We start from the raw sequence: 18,148 nt of genomic DNA on the forward strand, positions 1-18,148 counted from the left end.
TATTATTTCAATTTTACAGACTGGAAAACTAAGACATGGAGAGTTTAATGCATTTACCGAGGGGACAGTGTGGATGTGGAAACAGAACTAAGAAATTTCTGAAAGTTAAACATACCATAAAACGGACATAGGGAACATGCCTAGGGCAATAGGCAGACCGTGGGCCAAATGCAGACCACCAGATGCTTTTGAACAGACCCCCAAATCTTATTTACTTATCATTATCATTGGATTTGGTCCCCCCCCCCAGTCTGGACCTTGACTATACCTTAACCAAGAAACTGGGACCTTGACAAAAAATAATTGACTACCCTGACCCCGTGTATGTCTATAAAGCAGGGTTGCACAAGTGTGCAGTTAAACATGCACATGTACCCACAATGCATGTGGGGGGGCATCAGGAGTTTAAGATTTGGGGCTGTAGGGACTAGTTACCCTAAACAGAGCCTGTGGCACATAACAGGAGCACAGCGTGGAAAACAGCAGCAGACACGGCTAGCGAAGCAACCGCTGGCCTGAAGGGAAAAGCGGTAACTGTCTCACTCCAGCCCCCCAGGACAGACGCCTGCGCGGGCTCCCGCTCCCGTACTGCGGGAGGTCCAGGCTGTCCCCCCTTGCAGCCCGCCGGGCGGGTGTGGAGAGCCGGCAGCCCGCCCAGGGCACAAGCCAGCAGCAGGTTGACAGAGGCCCAGCGGGAGAACCCCCGGGGGGAGCGAGCGAGCGAGCGAGCGCGCGCGGGGAGGTGGGGGCGGGGCGGTACCAAGCCGGGCTTGGACCCGCGGCAGAGCGGAGGCGGCGGCTGCAGCCCGCGCAGGCCCCGAGTCCCGCGCGAGGAATGCGAACCCGGCCAGCCCCGCCGCGCCGCTCCACGGCCACAAGGGCCGGCGCACGCGCACTGCGTGACCGGCGAGTCAGCAGCAAGCCTGGTTGTCTCGAAAGCGGGAGGGGGATGCAGCTCCCCAGAGCAAAGGGGTGACCGCCCGACGCCGGCTTTCCCGGGGGAGGCGCGGTTCCTCCCTACGCGGGGGGTGCATGCTCCGGTGGGGAAGCCCGGCTCCTGGTTGGGGTTGTCGAGCTAAGCTGGCTTTGCCCGGCCCCGCAGCCGGGGGCAGAGTGCGAGCTGGTATCACTTACAAGGGGCTTCAGCGAATGACCTGAGCCAACCTCCGATGGATCGGAATTGCATGGGGGCAGCCGCGGTATTAGCCATACAAAGGTACCGTTCAGTGTCTGTATATTAGCTCCCCCCCCTCTATATTTCAGCAATATAAACCCGAGAGCCTTGAGCAATAGTTATTCAGCGTTGTGCATAACCTTAAAAATGACAGTGTAACAATGTGTTACAGTCTGTTCTGGGTTTCGATTCGGTCAGTATCAAACACGTCTTTGCTACTGTAGTCACGGCTCTGTGTTCAGCTGCCTAGCGAGTAGGCCAGTGGGCATGAAAGTGGCTGGTTAAAATAGATTATTGTTGTGCCCCTGTTAGCTGTTTGGCATCCTGGAGGTGGGCTGTCCAGCCTAAGGGTTAGTACAGCTGTCTTGCAGAGGGCTGGCTTGCTTTAGTAGGATTACCTGGCATAACCTCGCCCCGGTGCATTTTAACTTGAATTTGTATCCATTGATAAACTGAATGTGTAACTCTGATTACCTCAGGCTTGGAGGAAGTGTCCTGAATGGACGATGAAATGAAGCATTTCTGCCTGCAAGGGGAAGTTGCATGAGAAGAATTTGCTGTAGCTAAGCAGCAGCACCCCGCTGGGCTCCTGGCTCCAGCTACTATGGCCCAATCCAGGGTCTGGAATAGCATCAAATCCATGCTGAGAAAGAACGATGACCCCTTGTTCTTGAACGACTCCAGTGCCTTTGATTTTTCAGATGAAGTGGGGGAGGAGGACTTTCCTCGGTTTAACAAGTTGCGAGTTGTGGTTTCTGATGACACTTCGGATGCAGCTCCGGACAGACCTGTCAATGGGGCTCACCTAGGTCTGCAGTCCGATGACGACTCCTTGCTGGACCGGGATATTGCTCTGCGGAGCACACAGACTAGCTCCCCTAGGACGGACCCTTGTAGCAATTGCAGTAAACAGAGGGAACTATCAAAACAGAGGAAGGTGAAAAAACAGCTGACCCTGGCTGCCGTTCTCTATCTCTTCTTTATGATTGGAGAGCTCATAGGTGAGTTGGGCTTGTTTTCTTACTCCCTCAAGGGTTAATGGAAAAATGCCTCCGTGCTTTTTAGGACATTATTTTATTACACAGTTGTCCTTTAATTATTTGCTAAAGGAGACAGTATATCAGTTACTGACATGCACAGATTTCAGCAAGCCCACAGAGTGCCCACAGTAAAGTCAGCATGCAATGAGAATCTAAGGAAAGAAAGGTTAAAGGGACACTGCCAACATTAACTCTTCCCTGGATGATGTTTAGAAGGATCTTAACAAGGAAGAAACTGACTATTTGAAATTAACAATTAAATTGTCCATCTGATGTTAAATGGGGAAAAATACAGATCCCCCTCCCCTCAACTTGTTTCAGTTGTTGCCATCTTTTTACTTGTAATTATAATAGGTGCAAGATTTTCAGACAGAAATGTAATTTTTTCAGGTTAATGGTTCTCTTTAATAGCAGAATACCAGTGTCTGTATAAGATTTTAGGGCCTTCAAACCTTGTTATTTATGTTCTTAGTCCCCAAATACAGGAATATAATTTAGTTCTACCATTGAAAGGGGGAAAAACCCTCATGAAACTGAGTTATAGATAAAGATCAATCACTTACAGCTTCCTGTTTTGCTTCTCCCTACTGGACTAACCGAATATCTACACTAGTCTAGCTATTTCTGTATCTTAAACCAGGGGTTCTCAACAAAAATTTTGGTGGCCTTAGTATGCGGCCACCAACTCTTCCTGGTGGCCGCGCTGACTATTTTTCCTAAAATAATTAACTTTAGGAAAAACAAATAAATATGCACATCCACATCTAAATCATTGTAATTTATTTATGTAGGGTTTTTTCAGACTCGGTAATAAAAATAATTTACAGTTGTCTCTTCTTTACTGGGCCTAAACAGAATAGAAACACAAATAAGGTGATTTGCATGTTCTTGTCGTCTTGTTGTTTCTTTTGCTTTTTTGGTTGCACTTTTTTTTCTTCTAAGACTTGCTAGCTGGTAAATCTTCTGCTGTGTAAAGTGATATTTGTATGTTTGGTAATATCACTTTTCACAACAGACTTACTCACCCCCCAAGCTCTGCGACAAATTAAGCCCTGGATGGGGAGGCGGGCAGGGAGGCAGCAAGGCCCAGGGATGATGGCAGGGATGGTGAGCCTGGAGCCAGAGCCTGAAACCAGAGCCTGCCACCAGGCAGAAACACATACCTCACCACATGGATGGAGCCCACAGTCCTGTGGCCAAAGCCTGCCTCCTCAACCCCAGGGAAAGTGGGAAATTCACCAGCTACCTGCACCTCCAGCATTTCTGTCTCTGGAGGGGGCCTTGGGAGAGGGACCACTGCTTTGCATGCCCCCCTTACCCCCCCCAGCCTAGGAGGCTGTGACCACAAGAAAAGGCCCTGGTGGCCGAATGCGGCCACTGTGGCCACATTTGAGAAACACTGTCATAATGAGCAACATGAAAGTGTCTACTGTATATTGCTTAAAAGCAACAAATGATTTTGAGCTACTCTGATCATATGATTTACTGAAAATTCCAGTATATTGTTAATAATTGGGAGAAACCATGTTGATTTTTCCACTACAAAATTACTCCTGTTGTGGATTAATTCAAAACAGTAACAAACTCATTTTCCAAGTTCAATTTTTATTTATCTCTGACAAACATTTTTGTTATCAAAGCATGTTCTCTTGCAGTTCAGGTTCAAGAGAAACCAAAACAGCATGATGCAGCAATCCAGGGGTGAAAGTAACTTACAGGATTTACCAGTACTGCCGGAGTCCTGAGGGGGGCGTGGCCTCATCTGGAAGAGGCGTGGCCTCTCAAGATTTAAAGGCCCTGGGGAACCAGCTGTGGCTGGGAGACCCAGAGCCTTTAAATCAACCAGGGGCGACCAGCTGCAGAGGTGGCTGGGAGCCCCCTGGGGCTCAGGGGCAAATTAAAGGGCCCGGGGCTCTGGCCACCAGGGGGAACCCTGAGCTTTGCGGGGCTGGGGCAGGTATTTAAAGGGCCCAGAGCTCCTGCCACTGAGGGAAGCCTGGAGCCCTTTAAATCCTGTCCCCAGCCGGGCCGCCAGAGCCGTGGCCGGGATTCAAAGAGCTCTGAGCTGCTTGCAGCCACGGGGAGGTCTGAGCCCTTTAAATCCCGGCCCCAGCCCTGCCGCCGGAGCCGCGGCCGGGATTGAAAGGGCTCTGGGCTGCCCGCAGCCCTTTCAATCTCCACCGTGGAGGTCGATGCGGTCCAGCACGGCGTACTGACTCTTGCCGGTATGCCGTACTGGACTACACTGGCTTACTTTCGCCTCTGCAGCAATCTGTAAATCTAGAAACACATATGGCTGTATATTACAGTGGAGCAGCAGCTCCAGTATAGTTACGGTTAAGGCCAGCTTTCTGTTTAAAGCTCGACTATTCTAAGTGCTCTAATATCTGGACAGTTACTTGGATTCACTTACAGTGAAAAGACACAGTGCAAGTAAGAGACAGGTGCTGCCTGCACCTGCCCTGTGCTCAAACTCTGAGCATGTTCCCCCAACAGAATACCACACAATTCTATATTGAAATGATGCAGACTGAAACCTCAAGGTACACATGCACCGCCTTCCATTGCTAACATGCATGGGGTGATTCAGACCCAGATCTCTGCATATCACAGTCACAGCTCCATGACACTCCTCAAACTAATCGCCAGATCTTCTCATATCACAAACACCCCTCTAGCAACCTGCTCCACCTGCTGCCTCCACCATTCACTGCAGCTACACCTACAACTCTGAAAGAAACTAGAATGCATGCAGATAATTCTCAGTGGCTATTGCCAGCTCCAGGCAGAGTTAAGGTTGTGTGAGCATCTACCTTAATTCTGTATTTCCTGGTTTTCAGAAGTCTGAGTTTTGCTGAATTTGAGATTCTGGAAGGGCACAAGCTATCATTAGGCATCTTTAACTCTGCATTAATGAAGTTTTTTTTGACATTTATTCTTGGATACCTTATGAAAGAAACTCCAAAGTGGAGAGTCACATGACAGTAGACACAAAGCTGTTAAAAACGACATCATCAATATTTAATTATTAAGAGGCGTAGTATTTACCTTCTAATTACTATTCACTTTTCATTTAAATAGCACAATGTACTACCATGTCTTTTGGAGTTATACATGCCATTTAAGTGCCTACTTGGTGCCACTTAAACTCTTGAAGAACACAAAGTATTTCTGCCATCCACTTCCCCTTGACTTGTTCTATTGCCACTTTGTTTTCAAAAGTGGAGAATGTTATGATGCCAGTGCATCAATGTATCTATCAGTCATTAGACTTTCAGATGCACTGAACTGGGTTTTTACTTGTGACCACACAACTTCTTGAAATTACAATATTTACAAAGTAGTATTTACAATATACAACTGTAAATCTGGACGCATGAATTAGTTGTAATTTAAATTCACTAGTAAAAGGGAATGTTAAAAACTTTTGAAAGTACAGGAACTGATGGCTCAAGGGACAGATAATAAATAGTAGAGATCAGTGGTTCTCAAACTTTTGTACTGGTGACCCCTTTCACATAGCAAACCTCTGAGTGAGACCCCCCCTTAAATATATAAAAATGTTTTTAATTTATAACACCATTGAAAATGCTGGAGGCAAAGTGAGGTTTGGGGTGGAGGCTGACAGCTTGTGACCCCCACCATGTAATAATCTTGTGACTCCCTGAAGGGTCCTGACCCCCAGTGTGAGAACCCTGGTATAGAGGACTTGCTGCCACTTGTTCACCATTCAAATTCATTTCAGTACTGACAAAGTCTGCTGGCTGTTCCGTGGCCTCTGTGAAATGAATTAGTAGTCTCAGGAGAGTCATTCACGTCACTAGACTTGCTTCCCTCTCATCCCGTGAGGTGGTCTCCCAGGGGAGGTTTGTGTTACATTGGGGAGCTAGAAGTTAGTACAAGATGGGCAGTGGCAGTGCCTGAACTATGGATACATAAAGGGCTTCATTCCTGACAATCTGGCACCTGTCAAGAGTACTAAATTCATTATTTAAAAAAAAAAAAGTTGGAAGTTGCTGTGCCATTTTTTCTGTCAGCAGCATAACCGTGACTTTCAGGAGCACTTTATCCGTATCCATAACTTTTAGCTAAAACAGAGGTCCCGAAAGTGTAGGGTGTGCCCCCGTAGAGGTGTGCGGAGGAACATTGGGAGGGTGCAGCAGGGCCGGGCCAGCACCCATGGAGGTCGGAAAGAGAGCACAACTCAGCTCCTCCCCACCCCCTGCTCTGCTCCAGTCCTGCCACTAGCCACGTCCCTGGCTCACGGCCCCGCACCTGGCCCGGTCCCCAGGCTCAGTGTAGGTCCGCACCCAGCCCCTGCCCCAGTCTCTGCACCTGGCTGTGGCTCTGTTCCCAGCCCGGGGTCAAGGCTAAGGGGAAGGACGGGAGTGGGAGTGGAGTTGTAACTGGCCATGGGCCCAGCTGCTGGCCCCCACCACAGCCCAGCTGCAGCTCTGCTTCTGCCCTCGCCCCCAGCCTCAGACCCCGGCTAGGACCCCACTCCGAGGCTGAGACCTACCCACAGATGCGGCCCCAGCCTTGGCCCCCTTACCCATGTCTGTGTCCCCCACCCATGGCCCCCGGCTCCGGGGGTGGCAAGGGAGGCAGATGGGCCAGGGTGGTGCAACCCTCAAAAGTTTGGGGATCATTGAGCTAAAAATAACATTTTAAAAACAGGAAGATTAAACTTTTTTTGATTTAGCTTTTTAAAAATAAGTGTAGAAGAAGGTGGTGGTGAAGCAGCTTCATTTCATGCAGTGGAAATTGTAATTAATGTGCCGTAACAACTACCTTTTGTTGACCTTCTACCTTTGAATAATGACTTTATCTGCACTACATCTGTGGTGTATTTGACAACGCCATTGTTCAAACCAAAAAAATATATATACTTTACCAAGCCTCTCAGGGAAAAACTAGGAGAAAGTCCATTTGTCAGACATACACTAGGTAATTGACATTTGTTATCTACTCCACTTAGCTTAATTAGAGGCCTTATCTCAGGAGCACATGGTAATGGCAAGCAGTGACCTTGCCCTTTAGCTTCTGCTTCAGTGGTTAGTCATTGATAAGACTGCCACAATCCATGAACTAATTATGGATGAGGCTCTTAACTCTGAACATATTACAGAGACCTGGTTGAATGACAACTGGCCCTGTCAGCTGGTTCTGCTTTTTCTGACTGTGTTTGTGGTTCAGCATGATCCAAAGGTGAACTTGGCAGAGTCTGAACTCAGGTGTAGAAAATGCCTTATCACAAGGACGGATTGATGTCATACGAGACTCCTGGGATAAAATGAATTTGGGAATTTTGGCTGTGTACCAGTCTCACTATTCAGTGGAATTCCTGGCTGAGCTTGTTGAGCCTGCTACTGGAGTCACTGAAATTTCTTCATGGGGGTGACTTCAGTATCATTCACCATGCCTCTTGTGGATTTGTTTGAGACTTCCTGGCTTCTAAGTGGTGTCTGACTCAGCTTATGCTCATGTGTACACCACACACCTGATTTAGAGAGAACTGGAAATAGGGTGAATTAAAAATAAAACTACACCTTAATCATGATCAGATCGTCATTGCTTTTTGCTTGAGATCAGCACTTTTCTAAGCTCTGTCAAGGTGGTGGATCTTTCCAACTAAGGTATTTATTTGGCTCCCATCTTTATAGTAGCTGAGTACCTCACAATCTTTTGATTTATTTATCCTCACCTCCCTTGTGGGAAGTATTATCCCCATTTTGTAGATGGTGCACTGAGGCATAGAGACACTAAGTGACTTTCCCAAAGACCCCAGAAGTCTGTGGCAGAGCAGGGAATTGAACTTGGGTCTCTCAAGTTCCAGGCTAGCCCCCTGAACAATGAGCATAACTACCCTAACCCAAACTTCCTCACCTGATCTGTTTCTGTGGCCCATCCTCTGGGACTCAAGTTTCAGAACATTCTGAGGAAATTTAGTACTCAGTCATCTGGGGAGCTTTGCATTTGATCCTACAGTATATTATAACAGTCTGTTTTCTGTGATCTTTGACACACTGGGACTGTGATCAGATATGCCTTTGCAGCACCCCCTTGTGGCCCATCAGGGCACAACTCACCCAGCTGCATGTCTCTGTAGGTAGCTTCACTCTTTTGCAAGGGTTGATGTAGCAGTGCTTTAGCCATCTCGCCAAGGCACACATCAGTCCTTTGGGGATGTTAAGGTCCAAAGTCAGGAAAAACCACAACTCAAAACCAGGCTCATCCAGTGAGCTTTCAGCAGGACCTCACCCATATGTGTAGAGCTCATCTTCAAACAGTCAGTATTCCAGCCAGTCTCCAAAGGTCCAGTTGTTCCTTCTGCCAGGAGGCTCAACAAACCAGCAAGCTATGTCTACAATACAGCTTATGTTAGCATAATTTATGTGGCTTAGGTGGGGTTTGAATAAATCACCCTCCTGAGCGACATAAGTTACACCAACATAAGTGCTGGTGTGGACGGTGCTGTCAGCGGGAGAGCTTCTCCCGCCGATACAGCTTCTGCCGCTTGCCGGGGCTGAAGTAGTTAAGCCAACAGGAGAGCTCTCTCCCATCAGCATAGAGCAGCTACATCAGACAAATTCCTCTGAGGCTGTAAAGTGATGAGCAACCAGTCTGGGAGGGAAGCTAGATCTCAAACTTAAGTATATAATGATCAATACCACCACCAACTATAATGTATGCTATCTGTGCGTGCATTTGTAGATAAGTATATAATTTTTGTTGTTTTGTTGCTCAGGCAATCAACCAATTTGTGAGCTTTCCTTTGCTATACCTGGCCCCTAATGGTCTGTCCAATAGGATCCTCAGGTTTTCCTGTAATGCAAATTTTTAATATTACACAAAGACCAGACAGTGAGAAATGATGGAAACAAATAAGCTCGTATCTGAGATATTTCATTTTTAAAACTGGAGATTGAGGCCTGCAAGGGGGCATTTTATATTTGGTGGAAGCTGCAGGTTCAAGGACAATTTCAGGCTGCTCCCAGAGCAGTGGGGAAACCTGACCCATTGCTGAACTGACACTGAAGATGTAGTCCAGGGGTTGGCAACCTTTCAGAAGTGGTGTGCTGAATCTTCATTTATTCACTCTGATTTAAGGTTTCGTGTGCCAGTAATACATTTTAATGTTTTTAGAAGGTCTCTTTCTATAAGTCTATAATATATAAAGCTAAACTATTGTCTGTAAAGTAAATAAGGTTTTTAAAATGTTTAAGAAGCTTCATTTAAAATTAAATTAAAATGCAGAGTCCCCCAGATCAGTAGCAGGACCCGGGCAGTGAGAGTGCCACTGCAAATCAGCTCACGTGCCACCTTTGGCACATGTGCCATAGGTTGCCTACCCCTGATGTAGTCTCTTTTGAGTGCATGTGCAGAACTCCCATTAGCACTGTGCATGAAAGGAAGACTACGTCTTTATTAGGTTAACCCCTTCCATGCATCTATTACAGATATTGACATCTGCTTCAGGGCAAATCGATCACTTTAACCTTCTGATCTGAAGAAATTTATCTCAGCACAGCCCACAGTTATGAGAAAGGGGTTAAATTACATAGAAATGGAAAGAAGTATTTCAGAATGGAAGGGTTGGCAATGGCTGCTGGGACAGGGAACAATGAGGCTTAAGATTTAATGTTAAAAAAAAAAAAGAGGACAGACTGAATTTCTTTGCCATTTAGTCATTGGAGCTCTGCCCATGTTTCAAAATGTCAAAAAACTTTGCAGTCTTGGCTTAATAAATTAATTAATCATCTGATTAAACGCACAAAACAAAGAAAAGACACTAAGCTAGTTTAGGCTGATCCTGCAGAACCTTATTCAAGCAAGTGGTCTCACTGAAGTCAGTGAGGCCACTTGTGTGAGTAAAGCTTGGAGGACGGAGCCTTTTCCACTTACCTAATCTGTTTAAGTATTTATACTGTATTTATCACCATGGTAGCTTTAAGAAATAGCATGGCACATTGATTGCAATGGGAAAAACCACCAGCTCCATTACCACACCTCATTACTTGCTCAATGCACCATTCTGAATATGCTTTGTTGTAAACTACACCCAACGGATGTTTTACAGAGTGGTTCAGATCACATGCCCTAACTTTTCCAATTCCATTTCAGGTGGATATGTTGCTAATAGTCTAGCAATCATGATGGATGCTCTTCATATGCTAACTGACCTCAGTGGTATTCTTTTGACTCTGCTTGCTTTGTGGCTCTCTGCAAAATCTCCCACAAAAAAGTTCACCTTTGGATTTCACCGCTTAGGTACGTAGCTGCCAGACTTTACTGTTATACCATTTACAACACTGCTAACTATGAGGAAAGTTTGACTGCAGAGCTGTAGTGTAGAGCATTAAATAACTAACTATCAGAAATGAGGTTATGTAAATCTAGAAATAGCTTTACACGAAGGGCCCTTTACAACGCTCTGTCCATAGCAGGCAGCAGAGAGCTGGCTATGCTGGTTTTATGACACCTGGGAATTTCCCTAGGCAGAGTGGCACAAAAGTGACAGACGGGGGCCCATGATTTGACCTGGTCCCCCCAGCCCAAGGTTGTGTTACATTGATAGCCCTTCCTGGGAGAGGTTCCACTGCTCCTACCTGTGCTGTAGCTATTTGTAGGTTCAAATAGGAGACTATGTTGTCCTTGGCTGTCAGACCGTCATCTTTCATGAGAACTAACATCACTGAAAAGTTTAATAAAATACCCTAAGTGGCAGGCATGTCTTCCCCCCCCCCTCTTTATTACTTTGCTGTGCATTCAGATGAGTGATGTGGAGAAGGCTTTATTTCTGTTGGTAGTATCTTTTTAATAACTGTGCATTAGAGGCCTATTTAGGAAACTCATGTCACAGTGATTATTTCATGTTATATTATGTAGGAAAAGCACAGCCTTTTCCCTGCAAATAACTCAGCATAGTGATTCATCACCACCTGAATAAGAATCTTCCAGTCTAAAGACTTGTCTACAGAGATTATGTTGAACATATGTGGCTACAGAAATATCAGCATTGATGTATAAAGCCTTCAGTTAGGTCTTCACTGCAAAGAATGTGTACTTAACATGGGGTAACTACTCCCAGTTAGCTGACTCGGTAAAATTGCAAAGACAAGGCAATTTTTAACTTGAGTGGGCAGCTCAAGTTAAAGCCTGTAAGGGACCCTAGAGTTGAATTTGAGATGCTAACACAAGTTAAAAGCCAAGTTATGATGTCTTGGCTACTATTCGAATCTGGGCTAGCTAACCCAGCTTAAGAATGCTTCCCCCCCCAGTGATCACGTAACCTTGGTGGAGATACACTGCGCTTGCAGGGATGCTATTAACTCCAGATTGAAACTCAGGGTAGACTAAGGCCTGGTCTACACTGGAGGCGGGGGTGGGGGAAGAAATCAATCTAAGTTACACAACTTCAGGTATGTGAATAACGTAGCTGAAGTCAACGTACTGAGATCTACTTACTGTGGTGTCTTCACTGCGGTAAGTTGATGGTTGAGGCTCTCCCGTCAACTCTGCCTGCGCCTCTTCCCCTGGTGGAGTCCCGGAGTCGACGGGAGAGTGCTCAATTTATCACGTCTAGACTAGATGCAATAAATCAACCCCCGCTGGATTGATCCCTGCACATTGATCCAGCAGGTAATGTAGACAAGCCCTAAGGCCTTAAAGGATTAAAGGAAAATCCAGAAGGATTTAACATCACGTCTCTTTTAAACCAAACCTGGTTTCCATGGAGCTTGATGGCAAAACCCAATAGATGCTTCAGTGGGAACAGAACCTGTGTGGAAATGGAATCTGGCAAATTCAGAGTTAAGTTTTTCATGCTTGACTTAGCTCTTAGGAATGAAAGTTTATTTGGCTGTCTGTCAAGTAGGTTCTGATGAGTGGGTGATTTTACCGATTGTATTCTAAATGCTGCTTGTTGCTCCCAGGATATGGGCCTTACCTAAGGAATCTAACAAGGGTAGGACAGGAAATTTCTCCTACAAGCCAGTGACAAGGCTCAGAGTAGATGTGCAGCCACTCCACTGGCCATAGCAATAGTGGCTGTCCAAGCAACTAGGACCCCTGTGCACCCCTCAGTTTTGAAAGATTAAGTTTAAGATGACAAAGTCTGTTGAGCCAAATAGACTACTCCTCTGGCCAACCACAACCCCTATCATTATATCAGTGTTATCTGTATTGCAGAAGCACCTGGAGGAACCCCATGTGCTCAGTGTGGTACATACACACAATGTAGTAACAGGCAATCACTGTCCCAAAGTGCTTACAATCAGTGGGCCAGACTTATTTATGCTGAGTAGTACTGTGACGGGGCGAGGCTCACCGGCACAGCACCTCCTGCTGGCTGTCCAGGGAATTAGCTCTTTTCCAGCTCCGGAGTGCCCTCTGCCGGCTGATTTCTCACCTGCCACTGGCCCTCCATATCCCTCCCAGACCCCAGTGCCCTTTGCCCAGGGGTTCTGCCCACTGCAGCAACCCACAGTCTGGATCTCCCCACCCAGGGGAACCCCCAACCCCCACCGTGCCTCAGTGGCTACTGCAAGTCACCATCTAGGCCCTGCTCACTGGGGTGGACTGCAGTCTGTAAACCACTCATTATTGGCAAGGGGGGTTGGACCAGCTGCCTCTGCCTATTCCTGGGCCACCCCTCTGCAGCCCTAGTACCCTTGTGGGCCCTTAACTCGGCCTGGGGCTTAACTAGACTGGAGCGCCCTGGCTCCCTCTGCCCTTCCCCAGCACTGCTCCACCCTACGTACCCTCCTCAGCTTCCCAGGTAGCCTGGTCCTTCTCTCTCAAGAGGCTAGAGAGAGAGTGTGTCAGTCTCTGGCCCTCAGCCCTCTTATAGGGCCAGCTGTGGCCTGATTGGGGCATGGCCCCAACTGTTGCTGCTTCCCCCAATCAGCCTAGCATTTCTCGGCAACAGCCTTCTCCAGGGCTGCTTTAACCCCTTCAGGGCCGGAGCGGGGTAACCACCCCGCTACAGATACCTTACTTCATGAATAGTCCTATTGACGTCAGAGGGGTTCCTTTGGAAAATAAGGCACCACTCACTGTGAGTAATAGTCACCACAATCTAGCCCTAAATACACAAGACACACAAAAAGAGTGTGAGAAAGGAAGTGTTGACCTGTTTTACAGAGGAGATTGTGATACACAGAGAGATTAAATGACTTGCTCAAGATCACACAGGAAGTCTGTGGCAGAGCTGGGTCTCAGTCCAGTGTAGTCTTGCCAGGTGTCTGTTTTTTGACCGGAACGCTTGGTCAAAAAGGGACCCTGGCTGCTCTGATCAGCACTGCTGACCAGGCCACTAAAAGTCCAGTTGGTGGCACAGCAGGGTTAAGGCAGGCTCCCTGCCTGCCCTGTCTCCATGCAGCTGCCAGAAGCAGACGGCACATCCGGCTCCTAGGCTCGGGGGCGGCCATGGGGACTCCACATGCTGCCCTTGCCCCAAGCGCTGGCTCCACAGCTTCCATTCAGAGAGAATTGCGCCAATGGGAGCTGCGGGGATGGCGCCTGTGGGGGTGGGTAGCACACAGAGCCTACTGGCCCTTCTGCCTAGGAGATGGACATGCCGGCCACTTCTGGGAGCTGCCTGAGGTAAGTGTTGCCTGGTCAGAGCCCACACCCCAAACCCCCTGCCCCAGCTCTGAGCCCCTTCCCACACCCAAACTCCCTCCCAGAGCCCGCACCCCGAGCCCCATCCCACACCCCAACCCCCTGCCCCAGCCCTGAGCCCCTTCCTGCACCCAAACTCCCTCCTGGAGCTTGCACCCCACGCCCCCTACACCAGCCTGGAGCCCCCTCACACCCCAAACGCCTCATCCCCGGCCCCATCCCAGAGCCACAACCCCAACCAAAGCCTGCCCCCCCCTGCCCCAGCCCTGAGCCCCCTCTTTCACCCTGAACCCCTCATTTCTGGCCCCACCCCAGAGTCCACACCCCCAGCTGGAGCCCTCACCCCCCACCCCCTGCCCCAGCCCAGTGAAAGTGAGAGAGGGTGGGGGAGAGTGGGGAAGGGGCCTCGGAGAAAGGGCAGGGCAGGGGTGGGGTCTCTGGGCAGTGGTGGGGCAGGGGCTGGGGCAAGAGTGTTCAGTTTTGTCCAGTTAGAAAGTTGGCAACCTAGTCCAGCGCCTTAACCACAATACTATCTTTCCTCTCGACTCCATGCTACTGGGGAGAGAAGCATCACAGAGAACTCTCCTGTATTCATGGGTTTTCCTATACAACCCTTATTTCCCTGTGCAGCAGCAGTTCTGGTGTGTTGAGAACCTTCCAGGACCACAAAGGGGAAAGGAGACAATATTTGCCCTAGTATGTGCTACATATTCTTGAGTTCTAATTCTGACTCTGATATGATTCTTTCTGTGGTCTTGAGCAAATTACTTAACCTCTCCCTATTTTAGGCATCTGTTAAGTATAAGAATTATTTACCAACCTCAGGTGTTGGGAGGATTAATTAGTTCGTGGTTGTATATAACTATGAAGATGACAAGTGCTTTTAATGTTGTAACTGTATTAATTAATAATGTATGATTGCGGGTCTTGAATTGTAAACATTTTAACAGGAACTTCAACTTTTTATGCTTTCTGAAATATCAGGCTTTACTATTTCTGCTTTACTGTGGTTTAAAATACATGCTTTTACAATGAATTCCAACGTCTATTTTAGCTCAGTACTTACATAATGTAATGAAGTTTACAATTCATATTTCAGATTTTATAGTAGTAGGGAGCAGATTCATTAGCTTCATCACCTAACTCTACAACCCTATGGCATTAACTAGTCACTCAAGTAATACTGCGTAATACAATACAGTAGCAAGGCTCATTGAGGCTCTAACAAGAGAGGGTTTGCCAGCATTTCCATTAGAATCATTTCTTTCAAGAGTTTTTAATTTTGTTGGATGAGTTACCTTTACACTGAAACATGACCTTCCAGGTTTGCCCCAGAGCACTTTTTGGGCAATATGAATACACACAGAAGTCTCTTGGGTACTGTTTTGAGTTATGAAGCCTCATTAAAAAATTTTTTTTCAGAGGTTTTTGTACGCATTTAGAGCTCAAAAACTAATGTGTATATAGAAATGAAGTGACCTGAGACCAACCTAAGACAAGAATGAAGTGTCAGAGAAGTTCATTTAAAAAAAATGGAAAGCTATTTTTTTTAAACCATTTTCTTGAAAATATTTGACAATCCTGGAAACTTTCACTAAGATTGCTCTGGGCTCAGCAGAAGACTTGCATCTCACTGGGTTTTTTTTTTTAAACTAGCAACAAATATTTGAGAGTTTATGGAGCGGAAGAACAGTTGTGGCTCAGGGATTTTTTCACAGCTTTTTCCATGGGAGCTTAGTTGGCTCTAACTCAATTATTCTACTTTCAACTTATGTAATGCTTCTCATTCAAGGATTTCAAAGCACTTTACAAACATTAATTCAAGGAACCTCACAGTACCTCTGTGAGCGATCTAAGTATAGTTTTCATTTTACTGCTGGGGGCATGTAAGAGGTTAACATATATAGTACAAGGATTTACTTGCTTAATCTGAGGCACCCAAATTTGATCATTCTGTCCTAAGTGCCCAATACCACACAAATCAGTTGCAGAGCTGGTAATGGAACAAGAGATTCCCCAACTCTTCATGACACATTCTCCTAAAAGTCTTATACACTAAGAACCTTGTTATCGAATAATTTAACTCCACCATTAGTCTGAATTTCATGAAAGATATTATATAGAGAGACCAGCGAATAATAAAAATTCAGCAAAAGAGTGTGCACTTCACGGATTCTGGTAGAGAATAGGAAGGACCCTTTTCAAAAAAGCTGAGAATATGCATTAAATATATCTCATGGCTTCTTAAACTGATGCACTCTGCACTTATTTTTTAGGTTACCTATATAGATATTAACGTTGGCAACATTACAAATACAATTAACAGTATTTCTATAACTCCAGCTTTTGGAACTCTGAATTTCCAATACTTGAGAGACCATTTTCATTTGTAAAAGGATTCTAGCAGCATCTAGCACATTAGCACTATTGATTATCTGTTTGCATTTCAGAGGAAATTAGCACTGCTGTCACCTATTCCAATGCTATTTAAATGCAGAATGTATGTTGTGTCCTAGGCTTAATTCTCTTTGCAGCGATGAAAAGGAAGTGGATAAACTCAGACTCCTAGAATGGTTAGAAAAATGGGGATGAAATATGGACAGAACATGCAAGTTTGGAATGGGTTACACCTTTAAAACCAAAAGTACTTCAGTTTAACCATGATTTAAGTGGAGATGTCCCTTTTCAGCTAACTGATTTAACCATAGATAGAGAATTTGGCAGCTCTCCGTTGCTGGTGAGATTATATCAATAGCTACAGAATTGATTGTTCCATTTAGACAGTGCTTGATTAATTTAATGAGAAATGAAGGATTGCAGAGAGACCAAATTTACACTGCCAGCAAGAAAGAGATCTCATTATAATTTATTGCCAGGAAAGGCACTGGTTTTAGGCAGCTACAGAGAAAATTGCTTTGCATTAAAAAAAATAATACTCTGCTGGTGTATGGTAATGGAATGTGATTCATATGCCAACATTTCACATGACTGACGAATCTATGAAACTATGTTGTTTTAAGGACATCAACATGAATAATTTGTTTCATAAAGAACTCCTGAAATTGCATGAATAACTCCAGGGTTTTTTAAGATGGGTATCTTTCTGAAATCATTTGAGATCATAATGGCTGCCTCTCAGAGCCTGGTTGGAGCTTTATAATACTGATTCTTATCCAGGCAGTGATAAACTGAACAGCTGAGTGCGTTGGTGTAAGTTTCTTCCTGCCAACCTGATTTTAAAATTCAGCCTATGGACCAAGTGATTCTGGTGACATCAAAAGCTCTTTCAGAGGACACTTCTTACTATTGTGTTGAATGAGTAAAATGAAGACAGTTCCTTGATAGAAACAATACTTTCTGCAGCCATCAAAGAAACATTGTACATGCTGACAGATCTAAGACATGGGGAGAACTGAGGCAGCTGTCAAATGCCAACACAGAACAACACTGTTGGAGTATATTATGCATCTGAGGATAGAATTTTGCCCCAGCTGTGAAAGAATTCATAGCAACATGTGTGGAACACAAAGAAATAACAGCTACACTTCTGCATCTCGAAGAACAAATGAATATCAACTCTGATCTTTGAGGCATTGATACAGAAAGATAGAGGCTCTGGTAATTAACTGACAATGAGATTTTATCAGCAGTCCTGAATGACATTTTTAATTATTACAAATAATAATGATACAAATCATGCATACAGTCCTGCAGATTTTTTTGCATTATAGGCTGGTCTGGTGGCACCATCTCTTAAGATTTTCCCAACACTACCCATTATAAGACCCTGATTTCAGTTACTTATGAAACTTTGCCAGACCTGACCAGTTTTCCATGCCAGGGATCTGCCTCAGGCTGAATATTTTGCAGTAAATAAAGCTTGTGTCCATACACTGAACAATGGGGAGAAAACAAAATACTGAATAGCTGATTATTAAGTGAACACCATCCATCCTGTGGACTGAATTAGGCAGGGGTCCTGTGGGAAAAAAATAGCATATGATCATGTCATTAAAGATTGTATTATAATCCATGCAAATAAGGATGGCAAATGAAGGTTGCACAGGCAACCTTAATTCCCTAACTTCTGAGTGGTTGACTTTGCAACCTTAATAATGTTTGTTTAACATAGCTTAATATTACACACACAATAACTATCTTTACCGATATTACCCGCTCAAGGAGTTTGGACTAACATTACAAATGAAAAGGAAGAGGACAAAATTATAACAAAATTCCAAGGAACTGTGAAGCAGTGGATTGCTTCCAATAATATGTAGCCTGGCTAGAGTTAAATTGTCCATCTCCC

General features: G+C 45.6%; 1 protein-coding gene across 2 annotated transcripts in view; it reads left to right on the forward strand.

Moving 5' to 3' along the window:
• Positions 1-411: 411 nt before the first annotated feature.
• SLC30A4 (solute carrier family 30 member 4) overlaps positions 412-18,148 on the forward strand; it is a 28,883-nt gene continuing 11,146 nt past the window's right edge. Inside the window, exons 1-3 of one of the 2 annotated variants that reach the window (XM_044978625.1) lie at positions 412-530; positions 1,654-2,175; positions 10,339-10,485. In XM_044978625.1, the coding sequence (XP_044834560.1) occupies positions 1,779-2,175; positions 10,339-10,485 (544 nt within the window). In that variant the 5' untranslated portion in view covers positions 412-530; positions 1,654-1,778. Of the gene's footprint in view, positions 531-920; positions 1,217-1,653; positions 2,176-10,338; positions 10,486-18,148 lie in introns of those variants that run through there. The other variant, XM_044978624.1, reaches the window with a different exon arrangement.

Source organism: Mauremys mutica, chromosome 11 (assembly GCF_020497125.1).
Source record: "Mauremys mutica isolate MM-2020 ecotype Southern chromosome 11, ASM2049712v1, whole genome shotgun sequence".
Lineage (NCBI taxonomy): Eukaryota > Metazoa > Chordata > Testudines > Geoemydidae > Mauremys > Mauremys mutica.